Source organism: Neopsephotus bourkii, unplaced genomic scaffold (assembly GCF_033783945.1).
Source record: "Neopsephotus bourkii isolate Nb327-2 ecotype Australia unplaced genomic scaffold, CSIRO-AGI_Nbou_v1 NB_659, whole genome shotgun sequence".
NCBI lineage: Eukaryota > Metazoa > Chordata > Aves > Psittaciformes > Psittacidae > Neopsephotus > Neopsephotus bourkii.
Window position 1 is genome coordinate 8,134,256 of NW_026901158.1, and position 20,287 is coordinate 8,154,542.

At 50.7% G+C, this 20,287-nt stretch overlaps 1 protein-coding gene across 3 annotated transcripts in view; it reads left to right on the top strand.

Moving 5' to 3' along the window:
* ASTN2 (astrotactin 2) overlaps positions 1-15,391 on the top strand; it is a 327,690-nt gene extending 312,299 nt beyond the window's left edge. For all 3 annotated transcript variants that reach the window (XM_061352931.1, XM_061352932.1, XM_061352933.1), the window contains 3 exons: positions 6,878-6,978; positions 7,832-8,015; positions 14,510-15,391. In XM_061352931.1, coding sequence (XP_061208915.1) covers positions 6,878-6,978; positions 7,832-8,015; positions 14,510-14,747 — 523 coding nt within the window. In that variant the 3' untranslated portion in view covers positions 14,748-15,391. The remainder of the gene's footprint in view (positions 1-6,877; positions 6,979-7,831; positions 8,016-14,509) is intronic.
* Positions 15,392-20,287: the final 4,896 nt, after the last annotated feature.

A 20,287-nucleotide genomic window follows, 5' to 3' on the forward strand; every position in this document is an offset into this window, starting at 1 on the left:
GGGTAACCCTGGTTGACTTCCCTAGGGTTGCCACAGAGCAGAGATGGACAAGCCTGTCTCCAGCCCCACTTGAACAAGGAGCCTCTTACCCTGCTGAGCATCCCATACTCTTCCTCCTGCCAGGAGTATTTGATGGGCACTGGTTTATGCACTTCCAAAAGGCATCAAACACCTGAGGCATGTTGTGGCAGGTACATTTGTTTCCCTCCATCTGACAACGGTGCTCGGGTATTGTTGGGAGGCATCTGTTGAAGGGTAATGATTAGTCTCACGACATTTGCTGTCCTGGAAAAAACAAGGTGTGAATGGTGAGAACAGTTTCCTGACAGCCTCATGTATTCGTGTAGCAGCAAAGCTTCGTGCTCTGTTGTGACACCAGCGTCTCTGCTAACCTGTTCCTCCATCACACTGATGGGAGCAAGGTCACTTGTCGCAGATGGTTAAAATAAGCCCAGTTATAAAAGGTACTTTTCTTGGGTGGTAGAACTGTGAGGAGAGCTTTCTAAAAGATGGTTTGTGTTCAAGATGGCAGTGTGCACTGTTCCCTTAGTGCAGTGCAGGCTCTGCGGAAAGGCAGAGCCAAAACTGATGGCTGTGCAAAACAAAAGCCATGGGTCCTTTTGCAATATAGTATGTATGACGCATAAGCAGCAGTTCACTGGTAGCAGGTTGGTGTTGCCTCCCTTTGTGCCCTCTTCCATGATGAGCTGCTTCTCCTCTCTTTCTTTTCCACAATGAGCTGTTCCTTCTGCGCTGGGACAGCCTGAGGTCATAGCACAGCCCCTTGTCCCCAGCCCAACACCCTATTCCTGCCAGGCTTCAAATGCCCTAACAGGAGCATCTGATTGCTGTAATACCTATGCTGGGAGACAGCACAAGGATGTCCACTGCCCTGTAAAGCTCAGCCCAAATCCCAAGCCTCCAGCAGAGCCATTGGTAGGGATGCAGTGTGGTCATGCCAGGGTACCACCTTGCTTTCTGGCACCATGGACACAAGCATGGCATCAGCGATCAGCCCAAAGTCAGAGCCCAGCAAAGACACCGAGAAGTCCTCTCCTTCTAAAACCCACTCCCTGCTCTTTGTCTGCTTGCTATTTGCTGCAGAGGCTTGAGGGGGTTGTTCTCGTTTACCTTTCTAGATGATTTCAAATGGCAGAGTTGCCAATAAGCTGAGCTGCATTCCTGTGGCTTGTGTGGATGGGCTGCTTTTTAGTGGATTTGATTTCTTTTTAAATTGTAATGGGTTCTCAATTGGGAATGCTTGCACTAAACGCACACACCCCTTCCCATGCATGCTGCTGGCAGGCGAGCTTCACTCCTGCTCCATGGCCATCAATGAAAGTGCCTGGGAGGCTCAGCAGGAGATGTGTGAGCCCATGGTGAGGAGACAGGGGTGATGAGTGCTCTGTGGACCATGCATGCCCAGGGGCTTGCAGCTGGGTTTAAAACACCCATAGCTCTGCTCCTCCCCACAGCACCCCTGGGCTCCCCCACCTTGCAGGAATAGTCTTTCAGGGAAACTTTAGGTAAATTTATTGCTGGTTTTAGCAGCCAGAAGAAGCTTTGCTACCCTCACCAAAATGATGCTCTACTGTGAGTACTGGGATAAAGAAACATACACCCCTGTCAGCCTTCCCACCTATGGGCTGCCTCCAGCAAGCCCCTCATCTTGGTGTCTGGGAGCTGAAGGTACTACAAGACTGGGAGAGAACGGTTTGTGCTCATAAGCTCCCCAAGCATAAAGATGTGTGCAGTGTTTGTGGCACTTTTCCTGGTTGCTCTGCTCTGCACTTGCCTGTGTCTGGGCACATTTGGAGTGTTGCTGGCCCCAGGTCCCTCATGTTCAGTCCCCATGCTGACATGACAGAGGAACAGAGACGGGGGGATTGCCAAGAGCTGGTCCATTGAGAGCTTTTAAACAGGGGCCTCTGACTTGTTTTTCAGCTGGAACAGGAAGCAAGAAGGGCTGGCAAAGCAGGGGTGTGATGTGTGCATGTCAGCACGCTGGACCAGCCTCAGCAGTGCTGGTTGAACGTGAGCCCAGAGACCCTGGGCTGTGCAGAAGGCATGGACAAGCTGTGATCCACAGGAGGGTGATGGCAGGATGTGCACGTAACAGCGAGGTGATGCCACACAGGTTGGGATCTGTGTTTTTGTTCTCAGCATGATGGGCAGTGGTACCCACACTGGCAGGGGAGAGGGAATCCAGTGCGCTGTGTGACAGTGGCCAGGTCTACCCTGCACTCTGCTCCTGGAGCTGCGGCCACAGGAGCAAGGTGCTGAGCCCAGGCTTATCAGCCAAGCTCCAGCCAACTGTCAAGAGCATCTTGTGGTTGCACCACTTTGGAAAGCATGAGACCATATTTCTGCTGGGCTCTGGAGCAGCATCTCTGCCTTTTCCTCCATTCATGTGGTGCAGGGGTTTCCTTAGCACAGCACGGGTTTGCCCCACAGCTATTGCTTGTGGATGCAGGCAGCTACCTGCAGGCACCCAGTTACTTAGCATGGGTGTTTGGCACCTGCAGGACTTTGACTCCTTATAGGACCCATATCTCAGCAGCCCAGACAGCCTGTTTGTGGTACAGCATCTCATCGAGCAGCTACACAACCCCAAAGGCTTCAGGAAGAGCAGAGCACAAGGCAGAACAGAAATGCCTGTGGTATCTCTATGGGATATAAAGACATGAGCCGCCAAGCTAAGGAAGGTCAGATGCAGAAGTTCTTATCTCCCTTCCCGCAAGTAAGGATCATGAGTAAAGCACTCAAACATGAGTATCATGAGAGGAAGTGAAAAAAACATGAGCTGACATTGGTGTCTATAAATAAATAACATGTTCTGTGGCTTCATTCTTAGCCTTAGAAGTAGTAGAGCCTTAGTGCTTGTAGAAGTTTGTATTTTGAGTTATTTTTTTCTCTGCACTGAGAAACATTTTAAATGGAAAACTGGAAAAATAGAAATATTTCTATTATTTTTCTATTATTTAATATTCCTTATTTCAAATGCAATTAACCATCTTCCACACTCATTGGATTCCAAGAACCGGAGCTTTAACATCCCCTGCTTTCTCTTCTTCCCCCAAGAAGCATCTTGAGCCTAGTGATAAAATCCAGGCTTCAGCCAATGCTGGGTGGGGTATCTACAAGGAAGGTGTTGACATTTCATGAGGCCAAATGTTAATTGCCTTCTCTCTCTCTCTAAAAGTTCCTTCAGGTCCCAATAGGTTTGAGTTTAGTAGTAAACATTTAAGCAGCATTACTTTATAGGACTTCATCCGCTGTGTTTTGCTGCAGAGGTGGCAGCGTTTCCAGGCATGGAGGGCTGATCTCTGCCAAGAGCATACGTGCTTGGAGTGGTGAAATGCTCTTTGGGACCTCTTTGGGCAAAATACGTCTTAGTATTTGTACAAAAACAAGTGTTCATGTGTGCTCTTACTGAAGGCACTGATGGAGAAGAGGCTCAGCTGTGAGACAGTAGCAGGTAGCCCCAGGCTCCTTTGTAAAGCACAGGAGACCATGAGAAACCATCGTGAGGAAAGTTGGTTGCTAAACAAAACACCTCCAGGTTCCGAAGGAGACTCTGTCAGGTTGTAGCTGCCATATGGCATTCCAGGTTGTCTGATGGGTTTCAGGCACTCAGTGCGGGTCTGGGACCTTTTGGTTTCTGGCTTTGACTTCACTCCAGAGATGCTCTGCCTTGGGCAGAACACTCAGAACCACTCTTCGGCCTCATTGTTTTTGTTTTGCAAATTATCAGGGTTGGCACCATCAGGTGCAGCTCCATCATTGTCAGTGGGGATGCTGCCTGCTTCGGTCCTTGGCTCAGAACGCTGGGCTCCAGCTCACCACATGCTCTGCACAGCTCCCTCCTTCAGTCGTGCTTGCTGCAGCTTTTCCCTCGTTTCTATGCAGAACTCCCCATCCCTCCAGTGTGGTTGTGCTCCCTCTTGTCCCACCACCTTTGTGCCCTGTTGGGTCCCATGATGGTCCTATCCCTGCTGGTGGCACCTCAGTTGAATCTGCTGGAGGTTTCTCTTAGATGCAGTAAGCAAGATCCTCCTGTTAATACCAGGTTTACTCTGAGCTGCAGATCTTTGCACTCTCTTCTCTTCATTATTGTCTGCTTCTGGGAATAAAAGTAAAACATAAACCCCAGCGCTCTGCACAGTGACACTAACTGCCCATAAGAGTGTTTTGCTGGGTGGTCAAGTGGTTTGAGAGCAAGATTGGAAACCATCATCTCCTGAGTTTCCAAACTGTTCATGTCACCGAGCCTCTCTGGGGCACGATGCTTCACCCCGTGTGTCTCTGTTTACCACCGATAAAGCAGAGCTATTAATACTGCTGTGCTTCAGGGTGATCTTTTGGGCTGCCATTAATGTTAAAACCTTCTGAGATCACTCTCTGGAAGGAGCTGGAGAGGTGCAGAGGGCTGTGTGCTGCCAACCAGCTTCCACCAGAGCTGGATTTATTGGTGCTGATTCCAAAACATCTCATTCCGAGTGAATGGAAATGAAGAGCTTCCCTCTCAGGTTCTTGAAAGAGGGCTGGTTTCAGGTGAGGTAAAGCAAGTATTTTTCTTTTTCCTCAAAAAAAAAAAAAAGTGGTTTTGAGCAAATCAAAATCACTTTGATTCTGATGTTTTCCACTTACATTTTGGGTTTTTTTCTTCTATCATCCGAAAAAAAACCCCAAAATGATGAAATGAAGGGCTTGTCTGTTGATATGTATTTTTTAACCTAGGTCCGACCAGTACAGATGCTCTTGCTCTTGGCAGCTGAATGACTTTGTTCCTGTGTGTGCTGGGCAGAGGGGGAAAGTGCAGTCAAAGGGCTAACATAGGTCTTTAACATCACCCAGAGGGGTGGATATGCTTTAACACCCAAACAACCCTCCTGACCCCCCTGGTGATGGAATAGGTGATGTGGACACTAATTGCTGAATATTACAACTGTGTTGGGATAAAAGTCTGCTGTTTTTCATGGAAAGTGCTCTGGCACTGATTGCTAATGGAGCCTTGCTGCCTGAGCGGCTACAAGGCAGAGCAGAGGTTACACATTAGCTGTGCCCAGCCATTTAGGAAAGAAAACACAACAACCCGGCTGCTGTGGCTAAGCAAGTGGCCCCAGGATGGGGATGGAGAGCAGCTCACAGTGGTAACCTGCATGCTGAACCCTCTTACTGCTTGTTGTGCTTACACTGATGAGCAAGAAGAGCATTGCCCAGCTTTCTCAATGCAGAATTCTTCTTCTCGCTGGAGCTGAGGTCCCCCCACCCAACACTGGGTGCTCCTATTGCTGTTGCTTTCTGGGCCTGGAAAGAGAGGGATTCATGCTGCCAAGGTGCAGAGACACGTCCCTTACCTGCTTTTAGCAGGAGACCCCTTACTCACCTTGAACCCTTTGTCTACTGCAGGGAGGTGCTACATCTGGAATGGGATGCTGAAGTTAGACTCCTGCCGCAGATTCACTATTACCCTATTGCTCTGTTGCTGTCCCTTAATTATAGTGGGAGAACAGCCTGTGTGTGGTACTTGTGAAGCTTTGGACATCCTTCCCGAGCTGCTCCCACTCTGAGCAACATTCCTTGTAAATTAAGGAAAATGCTATCATGCCAAAGAGTTAAATAGCATCTCCATGGGTGAGCTGAGAGTGTGCATCCTCTGCATGGCCCAGCTTAGTGAAAATGGGAGTTGCCCCTACACACAAGCTGGCTCCTTGGCAGGCTGCTGGCATCCTTTCAGATAGCAAGTATTGTTAAGGAACTAAGGCTAATTGTTCAGGGAGAATGGGTCCTGTGCTGGGAATTGCTACTGTGCAAATGGCAGCTCTTATCAGGCACGTGTGTGGGGTGCAGCCGGGAGGAGAGAGGGGGCTTGTGTGTGGGGTGAGGATAAGGGAGGCATTGCTCTGTCCCCATGAAGGATGCTGGGGAATTAGGACCATTCCTTAAGTAAACACACCCCAACGTCTCAATCCCATTTAAGCTTCAGCTGCTTTTGTGGGACTCTTTGCACTCACTTTCAAGAGCTGCTTGGGTTTAGGATAAGGAGCGGGGCTGCGTTGTCTCTTGGGAGCTGGGTACCCCACCACCAGGCATCTCCAACCTCCGAGGGGTTCAAGCCAGCTCCTGCACAGCTGGAGTTTCCATGCCTGGCTTGGAGTGAATAAATATGAACCAATGCCTTTTGGGAGAGTGGACAGAAGATTGTCACCCCTGCTGCGAAAAAGCTTTTGGAGCTTTGATACTCTGACCAGCGCTCTGTGCTCAGCATCCCCAGACATCCCATGCAGCCACAGCCTGTTTATTGAATGCTTCATCCAACACAAAAGCCATATTTTACTGTCAGATGCTCTCCATTAGCTTCGAGTGTGAAATTATCATTCCCACCCTTTTACCAACCCCACCCTGGTGGGGAAATGAGGGAGAAAACAACCTCAAGGCCGTTCACAGAATGTGTACGAGCTGTCACTTGTCAGCACAGAGCCCGCTTACACCAGGAATTACTGCTCGGTCTCAGGAGGGCCGCAGAGGAGCCCGGCTTGCAGACGCCAGAGCATTAGAACGTTTGCATCAGCACATGGCAAAGCAACCCTGGAGGTGTTTACACCCTCTTGCAGTCAGGCAGCTGCAGGGTGCAGCCCCACAGGGCTCCCAGGGATGGAGGAGGTCCATCGTGCTGCATGGGGACGTGGTGGCCTCCTGTCCCTGGGTGCTCTCCTGTTCTAAGCCTATCTAACATCTTGAGATGCCAAACCTGACTGATAGGAGCTTGGACCCCATTCTTCCTTCCTCTTGTGAAGGCCAGTTCCTATAACAACCCCATGGTGTGGGACTGGGAGATAAAGACATTGTTTTGCTTCTCCTTCCTGCCTTCCAGATTTACTCTTTACGCAGTGGATACGAGAGGGAGACACTCAGAGCCGAGCACGGTGACCCTGAGGACAGCCTGCCCGCTGGTAGATGACAGTAAGGCAGAAGGTCAGTGTTCAGGTGCCTCATTTGCCATGACAAAAGACATTTCGTGCTAATTTTGCTTTGCCTCTATTCAGCTCTGGGTATTTAGGAGGATGCTGGTGGCGGCTGGTTTGGTTCCGAATCAGAAATACCAGTAAAAGCCCAGACACTTTTGCACATCTACATTTTTGAGGTTTGAAGCCATTCCCTTTTGTTCTTATGCCCAGAGCATTTGGCTGCTTTCAGATTTAAAGATTCCTCTATGTGAAAGGCAGGTTACCTGTTTTCTTTCTTCCTTGCTTTCTGTTCTGAAAAGCACACAAAAGGAAGTTTTGATTAATGCTTTATTCCATGTTCTTGATGAGCATTACCAGGAAAAATGAGCAAAAGGGAGACTACAGAGAAGGAAGGGAATGGAGTTTTGTTCATTTTTCAACTCTAAAGAAAGATCCTTTTCTACAGCAGAGTTCACCCTCTTGTTTAATACATCTGAGCGGCGATAGTAGATACCACAAAGATGATGTGCCGTATTTGTGGCTGAAGTGCCACCTTGTTACCAGCAGCTTTGTATTCTTCCTATCCTTTAGCGTCATAGCTGTGCAACTGCTTTTGTCCTGGTGAATTAGGGAAGAGCTTGTCTGCCCTACATGAGAGGGTAAAGCTGTGTTTGCAGCCCTCCTCCTCTTCCCATTCCTTTATGCAGTATTGGGAGTCTTTAAATGCTCCCCCAGTCACCAAATACGGCTGCAGGCAATCCCAAGGGACCAGCAGCCACCCTCGATGCCCACCCCTCCTGCCAGCCCTGCCAAGGGCTTTACTCCTCCTGTGCTAGCACCTTCTGACTGTTCATTAATCCCATTCCCCTGATCCTTTCCAGAGATAGCCGACAAAATCTACAACCTCTACAACGGCTACACCAGTGGGAAGGAGCAGCAGACGGCCTACAACACACTGATGGAGGTCTCCGCTTCCATGCTCTTCCGAGTCCAGCACCACTACAACTCCCACTACGAGAAGTTTGGAGACTTCGTGTGGCGTAGTGAGGACGAGCTGGGCCCCAGGTACCTGTCCTTCCCTGCACTCTCCCCTGCACCAGTGCCTGGAGCACACTTCTGCTTGGCCACTGTGGATGTGACCCTCGTTGCCTTCTCCTTGTATCTGAGAGAAGTCACCTTTTGGTGGTTCCAAGCTGTCATCCCCTAGGACCACCAGGTCCCACTCCATCTTTGGATGAGTGGTTATGGCAGACATAGCAGCTTGGAGGTCTTTGGATGGGTGTCTGTGGGACATGTAGCAACCAGTCTGAACCAGGCAGGTAGATAGTGCAGATGAGCTGGGTGTGTTGGAAGAGCTGAAGGGTGTAAATTAAGCCTGGGACAGGAAAGTAAACTGGGATCAACTCTGATCCTCTTCAGTTACAGAGCCATGGTAGATGAGAACATGGCTGCCCCAGGGTTCAGAGATGTCCTCATGAATTGCAGGGTGGATGGTTGGAAAGGGTGACTGAGGGGATGGAGCAAACACGCAGCAGGTATGCATGTGTTGAGTGGTGTGTGCACCAAGCATTAGGTATCAAGAGCTGCAGTACAGAGGCAGCTGTACATGTTGGGGTGTTTGAGGAGTACAGGACAAGTCCATCCTTATGCTGTAGTATTTGTGCATGCCAAAGAGCCAGGTAATGAGCAGCAGCAGAATCCCTCCTGGGCAGTTTTTGCTGGTGTCAAGGAGCATGATGTGACCTCCAGGACCAAAGTGGATTCTGCACCTGGGACAGATCCATTCTGCCATCCTGCATTCACATTGGCTTCCTCCACACCCAGGCAAGATTCCCTGTGGACACTGAAGGAGAGGACCACTTGTCCCACATTTAGCTTTGGGCTCCTGTTACCTCCTTGTGTGGTTGGGGACATGTGTGGCAATGCAAACACCCTGCTGCAGGGGTATTAATCCTATGCAAAAGCAGTTTTGAACCCCTGGAAGGGCAGAGCTGAGGTGCTGGTGAACAGATCATTACTTGTGTGTGTAGATAGACTGTTTGACACCATCAGAGGGGTCAACGATTGAACAATCAATATGTGATAAACTTGGCTCTTCTAAATAGTATCTTTCATGAACATTTCCTTCTATTTATTTCTCTATGTATCTGCCTTGACGTGTGTTTATTCTCACAGTGGTATATGGTTGCCATACAAACCATTAATGTTTCCAAAATTCCCTTTTCCACCTTCACTCTGTCCCAAAAGAATAATTCAGCTTGCTGATATAGGCACTAGAAAGGTCCTCCTAAATTTTAGCCCTGTGGTGCCCCTGACACCGTGCAAAGATGCCAGCAAATGCACAGCACCTCATCTGTTACCTATACACACCTTTATGCTAGAAGTATTTCCTCTTTACCGTACATTTCATGCTTTGAGGAGGGCTGGGAGAGGATTTGTTCTGGGAGTATGGAGAGGAACCTTTCCAGAGGGGTGCAAACCCCATTGACTCTAAGATATCAAAGGTATGTGAAGTACATTGCACCCAGGGTGCTGGTAGTGTCCTGGCCAAGGCCACCCAGCCCCTTAGGAACCATTCTGCTTCAATCTGCTTGTTAGATACTGCTAAGGATCTGCCCATAACACCAGATGACAGCTCCTCACAACAGTTTATATCCCTCCTGGACACAAATCCAAGCTGGCCTGGGGCTTGCCCTCCTCCAGAGATGACCTTGGTCATAGTGTCTTTGGTAGTTCATTAGCCTCTGGCACAGAGCCATCCTCATCCTCCTCACTGCCCTCCTCCTCCTTTGATGACACTGCAGACTCCTTTGTCCTTTTCAGTTGTTCCTCTCTCTTTAAATCCCTGGGAACCATCAGCCTCTTGTTACAGATCTGTATTTCCTCTGTTACTTGAGACCCAACACACTTACTGAAGGATGCTATCTAACCTGATACCTGCATCAAGCCATGAGAGTTACAAGGTGACATTTAAACTGCCCATCTTGCCTGTCTGTACCATGCTACATCTAGAGCCAATGGTCGATTGGGCTGCTGTCTGCCTTCCTCACCAAGCCAGATGAGCTCCCAGCAGTGCCCCTGTTCTCTACTTGAGCAATATGTGACTTGCAGCCAAGGGGAAGCATCTACAAACACCACAGCAGCCAGTGCCAGGCCCTTGACAAGAGCAAAGCTCTGCCATCCAGCTTGGACAGAAGCAGAGGCACTGACGTAGCAGGAGGAGAGTAAGGATGTGCCAATGGAGGCCACCTTGTGACACGATTGGAACTGACAGCCTCTCCTCCTTCCCGGGGGGACGTTCATTTTCCTACCTTGAAATGTTTATCAGATGAGCCTCAGCTTTGCAGTAAATGTTCCCTCATAAACCAGAGCGACAAGAGGGAAGTTGATTGCCTCTGTGTAATAAATACATCACCCCAGAGCCCTCGTGAGCCCAGTTTCCATGAAAGGCACAGGTTACTGCAAACAGCTGCTTGTGAGGAGCCATGCTGACAGCCAGATGTCCCAACCAGACCGTTTACATTAAGGAGACATTAAAAACTTAGCTCATAGGTGGCCCTAAACCAGGACTTTCTGTGGTCAGCAGCATCTTGGCACCTGGCTTGCCTCTTCCTGCTAGTCTCCTTTAGCAACAACAAACCCTTTCCTGCTTCCTTTCCCAGTCCTCTTGCAGACATGGAGTGAATCTCACAGAGTTAATTTGTTCCAACAAAATCTGTCTAAAGCAGTGAAGGTTTAAGGCTACTGTGCATTCAGACCTTTGGATGTGTGCAGCCAGAGGGCTTCCTGACACAGCAACAGGGAGATTTCTGTATTACTTTCTCTCACTGTGTCTTCAGGACAATTCTGATGACCACTGGCTTTACGAGGAGGCAGGACAAGTAATTAAGTTTAAATCTTCCTTCCATGCCCCTCCTTGTGGCCTCCAGCAACAACCAGGGGTCAGGATGTGGCATCAGCCCAGGCCTTGCAGCCTTTCTTTAGCTGGAGCAAGTCACCAGGCAGGCAGCCGGGACAGTCACGGGGGATGAAGTGCATGTCCAGAGCAGCTGCCTTCTGGTACCGAAGGGGAATGCAGTGTTCTGATGGGAGGCTGTGATAAGAGGCCATCAAGTCCTGGACTCATTGTCCTCCCTTATGAGGGTCTGACAGACCCAGGTCAGTTCTCAGTAGAGTGGAAAAATCTGTATTTATGACAAAATCACCCCATATGGGAACACAGCAGCCAGGCAGCAGTCCTGGGAATCTCATCCTCCCTCTACCCCAGGTGTCATTTCTTCTTTGCTTCTTTATGCTGGTTCATTCTCTTTTAATACCTTCCTCCTAGGTGAGATAAGGGAAGGTTCTGCTGGCTCTGGATATGTTTTCATCCCACACCAGCCCTCAACGTGGGTCATCGCTGGCCCCTCTGCAACTGGGAGCAAATGCCCCTGTGGGAGCACCCCTGGGCTGGGCAGAGCAGGACACAACATGTCTCCTTCTCTTGGTCACATCCTTGTGGAGCTGGGGCTGGCAACCAGGGGCCTCGGTACCCTGTCCCGTTGTGCAATCACTGCACTGCACTCCCTTGCAGTGGGGCCACTGTTTCATGCACGAGCACCTGGAAGATGCCCTGGCATCACCCATCCCCTTTCCCTTTCCTCTCCCCCACCATACGACGAGGTACCACAGAGGGAAACAGCCATATAGAGCCTATTTTTAAATCCCCCTCTTCATCATTTATGGCTGTGGCTGTGACCTCCTAAATCCATCATAGAAGTGGAGACCAAAATCAGTCCCTGGGTGGCACCGACTTAAAACAACAGCCCCTGTGGTGGGCACATGGCAGGTGGGATTGCTCCACTGGCTCATGCCAATGTGGGGGCACCCCTTGTCTGGGATATGGAGTGAGGGGAAAGGGTTTGCTTCATGCCTTTGGGGGCTGAGAGCTGGGGGTTTGGTCACAGGCAACTCCCTCCTCACTCACTCCTCTCCCTATTCCTGCCCTTTAATAAGGCAATAAATTACCGTTCCTGGCAGGGATGAGGTTGGTCAGCATTTAGGAAGATTTCATTTCCAGGATTTGAAAAGGTGGCCGTTCTGACCCGACAGCCCTCCGCAGGGAGCGCTTGGGTAATACCCGGGCCTTGATTTATGGTGTTAAATTGGCAGCCCAAGAACTGCTCCTGTAATTTATTACCCCACTTCACCAGAGAGCCTCTCTTTTCCCCTCACCCGCTCTGGGTCTCCTTCTCCTTAGTTGTTTTAAGAGGGAACAGCTGACAGCCGAAAGCTAAATCTAACATTTACACATGACTTCATTACCCCACTAACATAAATGACTCAAAGTGGTGAAACCCATTAAAACTGGGGCTTTTTGGCACTGGGCACTGAAAGCCAGGGGCCTGATTCCCTCCCTCCCCATCACCCCGTCTCCTCCTTGACCACAGTGCGGTGTGTTTTCAGCATCCTTGTAGCACCAACCCATTGTGTGCTGCATCCCAGCCTTAAACACTGATTCTTTCCTGGGGATGACTGCACCAAGCACACCTACAGATGCAGTGGTGTCTGAACAGTAAGTTGAAGTGTTGAAAAGGAAGGAGAGAAAGAGAAGAGCTCAGCCAACACAAGTGTAGGCATGTGCTGGGCAGTCCACTCCTGGTGTTGTTTAGGTCCAAGTTGTGGTTATCACCACTGGGGTTTGCCTCAAGGGCTCATCATGGCCACTCATTGTTGCTCCCTTCTTGCTATGGCTGGGAAAGGCCTTATGCAGTCAGTCTGGGGGGAAAATCATTGGGTTGTTTGGGTGGCCTTCAGATGGATGAGTTCCCCATGTCACTTGTTACATCAAAGTCCATCCTAGGAGCTGACCATGGGCTGTTGGCTCTAAAACCAGATCAGACAGATATTCAGCAAGGCAGGTTGTTCCCAGCAAGGAAATGGCACAGATGATGGTGTTTGGTCCCATCCAACATCAGTGACTGTGATTTGCTGAAGTTTGTTCACTGTAGTGACAGTCACCACAGACCTTGCTGAGCTGAGCTTTACTCGATCAGTCTTTACTGAAAGCATCTAATGCCATAGCAGGATTTTGTAACATCTGCAGCAGACATGCGGCAGTGAAGGGCCTGTTCTCAACAGTGGGAGCAGCAGATGCTGCAGAAGATCAGGTGGCTGCTATAAAGAGTAGCATGAGTAGAGGATTCTATCAGAGCTGGGCTCAGCTCAGCCCATGACACCATTATTATATGTGTGTGTATAGCTAATGACTCAAATTGCCTAGTCAGGCTTATCTTCATACATTGAATCAATACATGGGTACCATGTAGTGTGGTCCAAGAATGACCAACCCCCTTTACTCTTCCCTTCCCCTGTAAAGCCAACCCTGACCCCATCACCCTGGGAACGGAGCAGGGCAGTTTTCCACACGCAGCGCTGGAGAGGCAGTGGTTTACTACAGCCTTTCATCCACTGTTTCTGCTCTGCAGGGATTGGTCTGTAGCTGTTTGGGATGCTGGGATGCTCTCTTGCCTCATGCCACTGTCTCTGACCTCTGCTCTGGCCCTGGGTGGCTCCAGGCAGCCCTTCCCTGGTGTCCCGTTGCTGGGTGCCTGTGGGTGCATCGGGCTCCCCCCGCACTGCAGCACCACTCAGCTTTCATAACCAACTGATCCCTGTGTTTGTGCCTCGCTGCCCCTGACATAGCATTATCGGGAATGTACATTCCTCAGGAACTGCGAAATCCCCAAGCCCTGAATCCAGAGCTTTCCTGTGGCACCCAAGGGAGAGGAAATAATCTGTGATCTTGCGACTTTCAGGCCACTGAAGTAAACCCTTTTCCCCTCCCTTTGTTTGATTTAGCACTTTGCAGGCTCCCACGAGGGGATTCTTGGTTTCTTATGGGTTTATTTTGTTTTGTCTTAATGTGGTGTGCTTTTTTCCCCTCGCTTTTCTAATGTCAGTCCTTTTGGGCCATTTGCCTCCTGCAGGCTTGGGAAAACAGGGAAGGGAGGGCTGGGCTCATCAATAGGGTGCTGGGGGTGTCACCAGGGTGCATGGGGACTAGCACATGTGCTGGAGTCTGTCAGAGCACGTAGTGGTGATGGTGACCGTATAGCAAGGGCAGACAGTGACCCCGTGCACCCAAGCTGCTCTTCTGGGTCAGGCCTGAGGTCGCTCCAGCCTGATGCTGTGGAATAGTAGATACACCCATAACATTTGGGCAAAACAGAGCTTCTCACTTGAAATGGGAAAGATAATGTCAGGCAAATGTGTCTCATGCATTCTTCATGGAAACAAAGAATGGTTTGTGCTGGAAGGGACATTAAAGCTCCTCCAGCTCCAACCCCTGCCACGGGCAGGGACCCCTTCCACTGGAGCAGCTTGCTCCAAGCCCCTGTGTCCAACCTGGCCTTGAAGACTGCCAGGGATGGGGCAGCCACAGCTTCTCTGGGCACCCTGTGCCAGCGCCTCAGCACCCTTATAGACAGAGCTGGTGGTGGACCCCAGAAGTCCTGTCTCCTGGTCTCTTTGCACTGCCCGCACTGCTCTGTCTCTATCTCTGTCTCTGTCCCCTCCAGGAAAGCACACCTGATCCTGAGGAGGCTGGAGAAGGTCAGCAGTCACTGCTCCACCCTGCTACGCAGTGCCTACATCCAGAGCCGCACCGAGACCATGCCCTACTTGTTCTGCCGCAGCGAAGAGGTCCGGCCGCCCGGCATGGTCTGGTACAGCATCCTAAAGGACACCAAAGTAACATGCGAGGAGAAGATGGTCTCCATGCTGCGCAACACGTACGGGGAGTCCAAGGGGCGGTGAGGAAAGGTGCAGGCCTGGAGCTGTGGGAGGCAAAGGGACTCCGAGGAGTCGAGGACTTGTGATAATGCTGAGTGCTGGTGGGGTTTGGGGTCGGATGGTGTTTGGAGGGGTTGGAAGGGGACAGCGAGGCCAAACAGGACTTTCTCACGCAGACAGCAGAGAAACAAGAAATCAGCAAGTTGGACTTTTAATTTCTTTTCCTTTTTTTTTTTTTTTATTTTTTCAAGAGGAAAAAAAAACAAGAAGAAATTCCCTAATTTGACTCAGCATCAAAGCCTCTCCTTTTTAATCTTTTCTTACTGAATTTCCTGGACTACACGCTCCAAAACCCTGGATAGGAGGAGATAACGCGCTGGAAGCCAGCATCAGGGAGAGGGGAGCTGCTGGGCACAGGGTGACCCCTTCCCTGCCTGTGGAGCGAGGGACCCCGGTGCAATGGTGGCCGAGGACGCAGGAGGAGGTGGCGCGGGTGGCCGGTGACACCGCGCTGCCAGCCAGGATGCCCGGATTGGGATGCCAGGCGGGTGCCGGGATGCTGCAGGCAAGCTGGGCTTTTGTACCACTGCGAGTCGATGGAGCGGCTCCATGCGCAGCCGGCACCCGGCAGCTTGTGCTGTGCATTAAAGGTTCATATTAAGTCCGTCTCTGCTGCCTCCTTGGTGTTTCTTCCCGACACCATCTCAGCGCTGCTTGGGCATTCGCAGGGCTTCAGGACCAGTTATCACTGATGGCTGTTCCTAGGATGTGTCCCTCTACTCAGCTCTGGATGCAGTCCTGCATCCAGCTCTGGAGTCCTCAGTACAGGGAAGATGCGGGCCTGTTGGAGAGGGTCCAGAGGAGGCCACAGTAATGATCAGAGGGATGGAACAACCCTGCTATGAGGAAAGCTGAGAGAGTTGAGATTGTTCGTCCTGGAGGAGGAGACTCCAGGGAGACCTTATTGTGGCCTTTCAGTGCTTAAAAGGTGCCTAAAGAAAGATGAGGACAGACTTCTTAGCAGGGCTTGTTGCAACAGGACGAGGGATGATGGTTTTAAACTAAAAAAGGGGAGATTCAAGCTGGATGTGAGGAAGAAATTCTTTACAATGAGGGTGGTAAAAACGCTTTCACAGGCTGCCCAGAAAGGTGGTGGATGCTCCATCCCTGGAGACACTGAAGCCAAGCTGGATGTGGTTCTGATCTAGTTGAAGATGTCCCTGCTCATTGCACGGGGTTAGAAGTAGATGACCTTTGAAGGTCCCTTCCAACCCAAACCATTCCATCATTCTATGAGGAGCTGTATTTGGAAACCGGAGCTGACCCCAAGAGCTGGATGTGCAGAGACAAGGGGAAAGTGCAGCCTCTTTGTGTAGGGTCCTTCTCCCTCCCAACACCCAGCTCGGCCACTGGCCCCAGTGGGAGCTGGAGGCATGTGGGAAAGCCCAAGAAGGAAGCCAGGGGCTAAAAGGACATAGAGAATCTGGTTTCTTTTACTGTCAGATGTGGGTTAGGCTGGCCCAAGATCCCTGTGGGTAATGGATTTCTCAGTCTGGCAGCCAAACCAGAAAGTGCAGGAGGGTGAGAGGGGAAAACATACAAAAAATCAGATCAGCTCAAAAGCTGTTGCTTTTTAAAGCAAAATGACAAAACGTGGAGTGGGGAAAGGGAGCAGTGTGGGTTGAATGAATCGGTTTGGTCAGCCCAAAAGCAAATAGTTTCATTTAGTCTTTCAGGTTATTTAACCCTCTAATGTAAAAGCAAGCAAGCAGGAGGTGAGTTTGAAAATGAAAATGTTTTGAAAGCAAAGGTTCAGGATTTGATGTGGAGGAACTTCAGCCAGAGACCTCGGGGACCTTTATCTTGAACTAAACCTATTTGCCTGATTTGTACTCAAATAATCCTGATGGTTTTTCCCAAGCTGCTCTTTTCCACCCCCTCTTTGGTTATGTCTCTTCATTCATCTTAAGCCACATTGATGGTGCGCGTTGGAAGGCCTTGAGTACCTGGTCAAAGTCCTACTGGAGTTCAATTGTTGGAGCAAGCACCAAATCCCTGCAGATTGCCTGAGGTCTTATTTTTTGAGCTAAATCTCTTTTACTGCTGAATAAGAGGACAGTGACACTGAGGGACCTGGGCTATGGCCACTCTGTCACTGAGGCTTATACAGCACTGAGCATGAGGGCCATGGAGGGACCATGATGCCATGTGTGTTAAAACCTCTCTCAGCCCCCAGTACAGTTGCTGCCTGTCAACCATGCCTTTACTCTTCAGAAGTGGCTGGTGGCCATGGAGTTTGGTTGTGGAGATGAAGATGACCATGGGATTGGAACTGGATGACCGTTGAAGGTCCCTTCCAACCCAAATTCTTCTATGATTCTATCACTTGCTGCAGATGAACATAGACTTAGCATTTGCTTGGCCAGAGCTGCTGAGCCCTGGTGTAGCTCTCAGCACCCATCCAGCACCCTATGCACCATCCAGGACTGGATGGGTCTGTGATGTGCAGTGGGGCCGGAGCTCACAGATCTTGTACCTCCCATAGCAGGAGACACTGGTGTGGGAAGAGGCGAGGCAGTAGTTGTTCAGATTTGCTATTGTGTAAAGCAAAGCACAGCAAACCCCTTGGAATCCAGATGTGCAGGTGTCCCAGCCAGAGCCAGTTACCAGCACTATGGTGTTACACCAAGGCTGAGTACATGACATGGAACATGCACTGCCAGGGCTGGGGGAAACCCTAAATCCTCTTATTCATTGATACAGACTGACCAGGGCTGATCCTTCCCTCCCATCAACTGCAGAGTGTGCAAAGGCTCCAGCACCCCACAGGACACGTCACGTACCAGGAGTAACAGATCAGGAGCAACCTGGCTGGTCCCAACCCAATGAATGCACCTCCATGTGTTTTGAATCCTTCTTGTTTTTCAAGGCTCTGGCCCACAGCCTTTCCCTGGGTTTATTTTGGTTTTGTTTGGTTTTGGCTGGAGGTGATTCATTTCTCTGCACAGCCCCTTGCAGTGTGTGCTGCAATAGGGAGCAGCTCCATGGTTTCACTGCAGGTGGTGATTGACCGGATGGACAAATCAGTTGTGTTCTCTCATGGGGCTGGAGTCAATGGTAGGTGTGATGGGACTAATGCTACTCATGGGACTCCTGACCATCATAAGTATGGTGCTAGGTGTTAGGAGTAGGAGATGCCAGCCAAAATGCAGGTTGGCTGGCTGGATGTCCTTCAGCATCCAGGAGTTATTCTCCTCTCTGACACAGTGAGCTCCCCACAGTGGTGTGTTCTGCACATGGGATACCCACCCCAGCAGCAGAGTGCAGGGGAAAGGGGGCAAAGCCTGCAGCACTGGGAGATTTTACTGCAGATGGCAATAGAATGGAGACCTTCGACTCTGGTCATCTTAACTTCTGCTGGGAACAAAACAGCACAATGACTGGGCTGTGTATATCCTCCCTGGCTCCAAGCTGCAAGGACTAGGGGCTTAATTCCTGCTGCTTACCTTGGAAAGCCGCTGAAGAGCCTCACTTCACATCCTTGGTGAGGTTGGCTGTTGCGTACGGGTACGTATACAGAGCAAGTTGTGTGTTAGCCTGTGTTGATGTGTACAGAGCAGGTGGAAGAGTCTAGACTCCTGGGCAGGAAGGCTTGCAGTTAGACAGCTATTAACCTGTCGAGAAGCACACCTAGCTCCCAGATCAAAGCCAGGGGAGCCTCTCGCCAGCGATGCTCCCAGTGTACCCAAGCCAAACAAACCCAAGGCATTCGTGGAGGCTGCACATCCTGCGGCGCGCGGCTGAAAGGAAGGGTCTGTGTTTGCTCCCTGGAAACTTCGCAGAATGTAACCCTCCAGCTTTCAAGATAAACACTTGTAGTCACAGCCCAGCAATGCTGGCAGATGGACCCGTGCCCCGTCGTGCATGTGCACACACATCCCACACCATCCCGCTGGCTCCCATAGGGAAAAGGGATCCTTGCTCTAAAGCAAGTTGCTGCTGCCCCAGGAGCTGGCTCCTCTTGCCAAGCTGTACCCTGACTTTGCTGTGCCATTGGCTGGGCTTTGGCTGTGCTGTCGTGGCCGGGGAGAGCACCAAGGGTGGATGACACATGAAAAGTGAGGGGGGAGAGGGACAAAAAGATGACATCATAAGGACATGGAACCATTGGAACAAGTCCAGAGGAGGCCACAAGGATGATCAGGGGCTGGAGCACCTCCTGTATGAAGATAGGCTGAGAAAGTTGGGGCTGTTCAGCCTGGAGAAGAGAAGGCTGCGTGGAGACCTCATAGCAGCTTCCAGTGTCTGAAGGGGGCTGCAAAGATGCTGGAGAGGGACTCTTTATCGGGGACTGTAGTGATAGAACAAGGGGTGATGGGTTTAGACTTAAATGGGAGACTGAGATGAGCTCTTAGGCAGAAGCTCTTCCCTGTGAGGGTGCTGAGGCGCTGGCACAGGGTGCCCAGAGAAGCTGTGGCTGCCCCATCCCTGGCAGTGTTCAAGGCCAGGTTGGACACAGGGGCTTGGAGCAAGCTGCTCCAGTGGAAGGGGTCCCTGCCTGTGGCACGTGTTGGAGCTGGATGAGCTTTAAGACCCCTTCAAACCCAAACCATCCTGTGATTCTATGTTTCTATGATCATCGGGGTTTAACAGATAGATAAACTACCCACATCCATTTGCAAAGCTGCAGTGATTTGCCTGATGGTGTGAAGCAGGGAACGTGCATCAGTGGCTCCTGGATATGGCATCACCACCTTTAGGATGAGCTCAGGACAAAGGGACCAACCTCCTCCATGTGCCTTTGTAGTGAGTGTGTGCAGGTACTGGTGTCAACGGAGCAGTCAGGGGTGTGTGCAGGAGGTCCCTTCACAGCCTCACCCTACTCCCACCATCCATGACCCCCCCCAGCACCCCGTTAGCTCCAGCTCAGCACCAGGAGATGGTTTCTCTGTGGATGCTGCTTATTCTTCACTTTAGGTGTGGTCACACTTAACAAAAGTCCTCACTGCTGCTTCCAGCATCCCTTGGAGGTCCCTGTGAGCATCCCAGATCTGACACTTGTTTGTCAGAGCTGGTGACAGCAGCAGGTCCCTCTCAGGGCTGCTTGGGGCCACCCTCTCTGAGGAGCAGGGCTTCCCTGAACAATCCCCATTGTCCCCACGGCCATTGTTCTCCACCACCCTCATCCCGGGCCAGGCTGGAGCTGGCACCGTGCACAAAAGGGCTGATTGTTTGGGCTGCTGTGCTGCCGATGGACAGCTTATTCCCATAGCAAAGGCCTCTGGAGTCAAGTGCTGTGATTGCTCCTTTATTTATTTGTTTGGTTTCTGCTTTTTTCCTTTTTTCTTTTCTGATTTTTTTTTTTCATTTTAATTTTCTGCCTGGCTGGATGAGGCTCTGCTGAGGCTGGGGAAGAGGCCAAGGGAGTGCCAGAGGCTATTCAAGCATGGCCAGCCTGGGCTGTCTTCATCTTTGGGGTACCTGGGGTGGACAGAGCCTTGCAGCAGCACAAACGCTTAGCTATGAGGATGCCCATGATGTGCCTCAGTGCCCTGCGAGCTCAC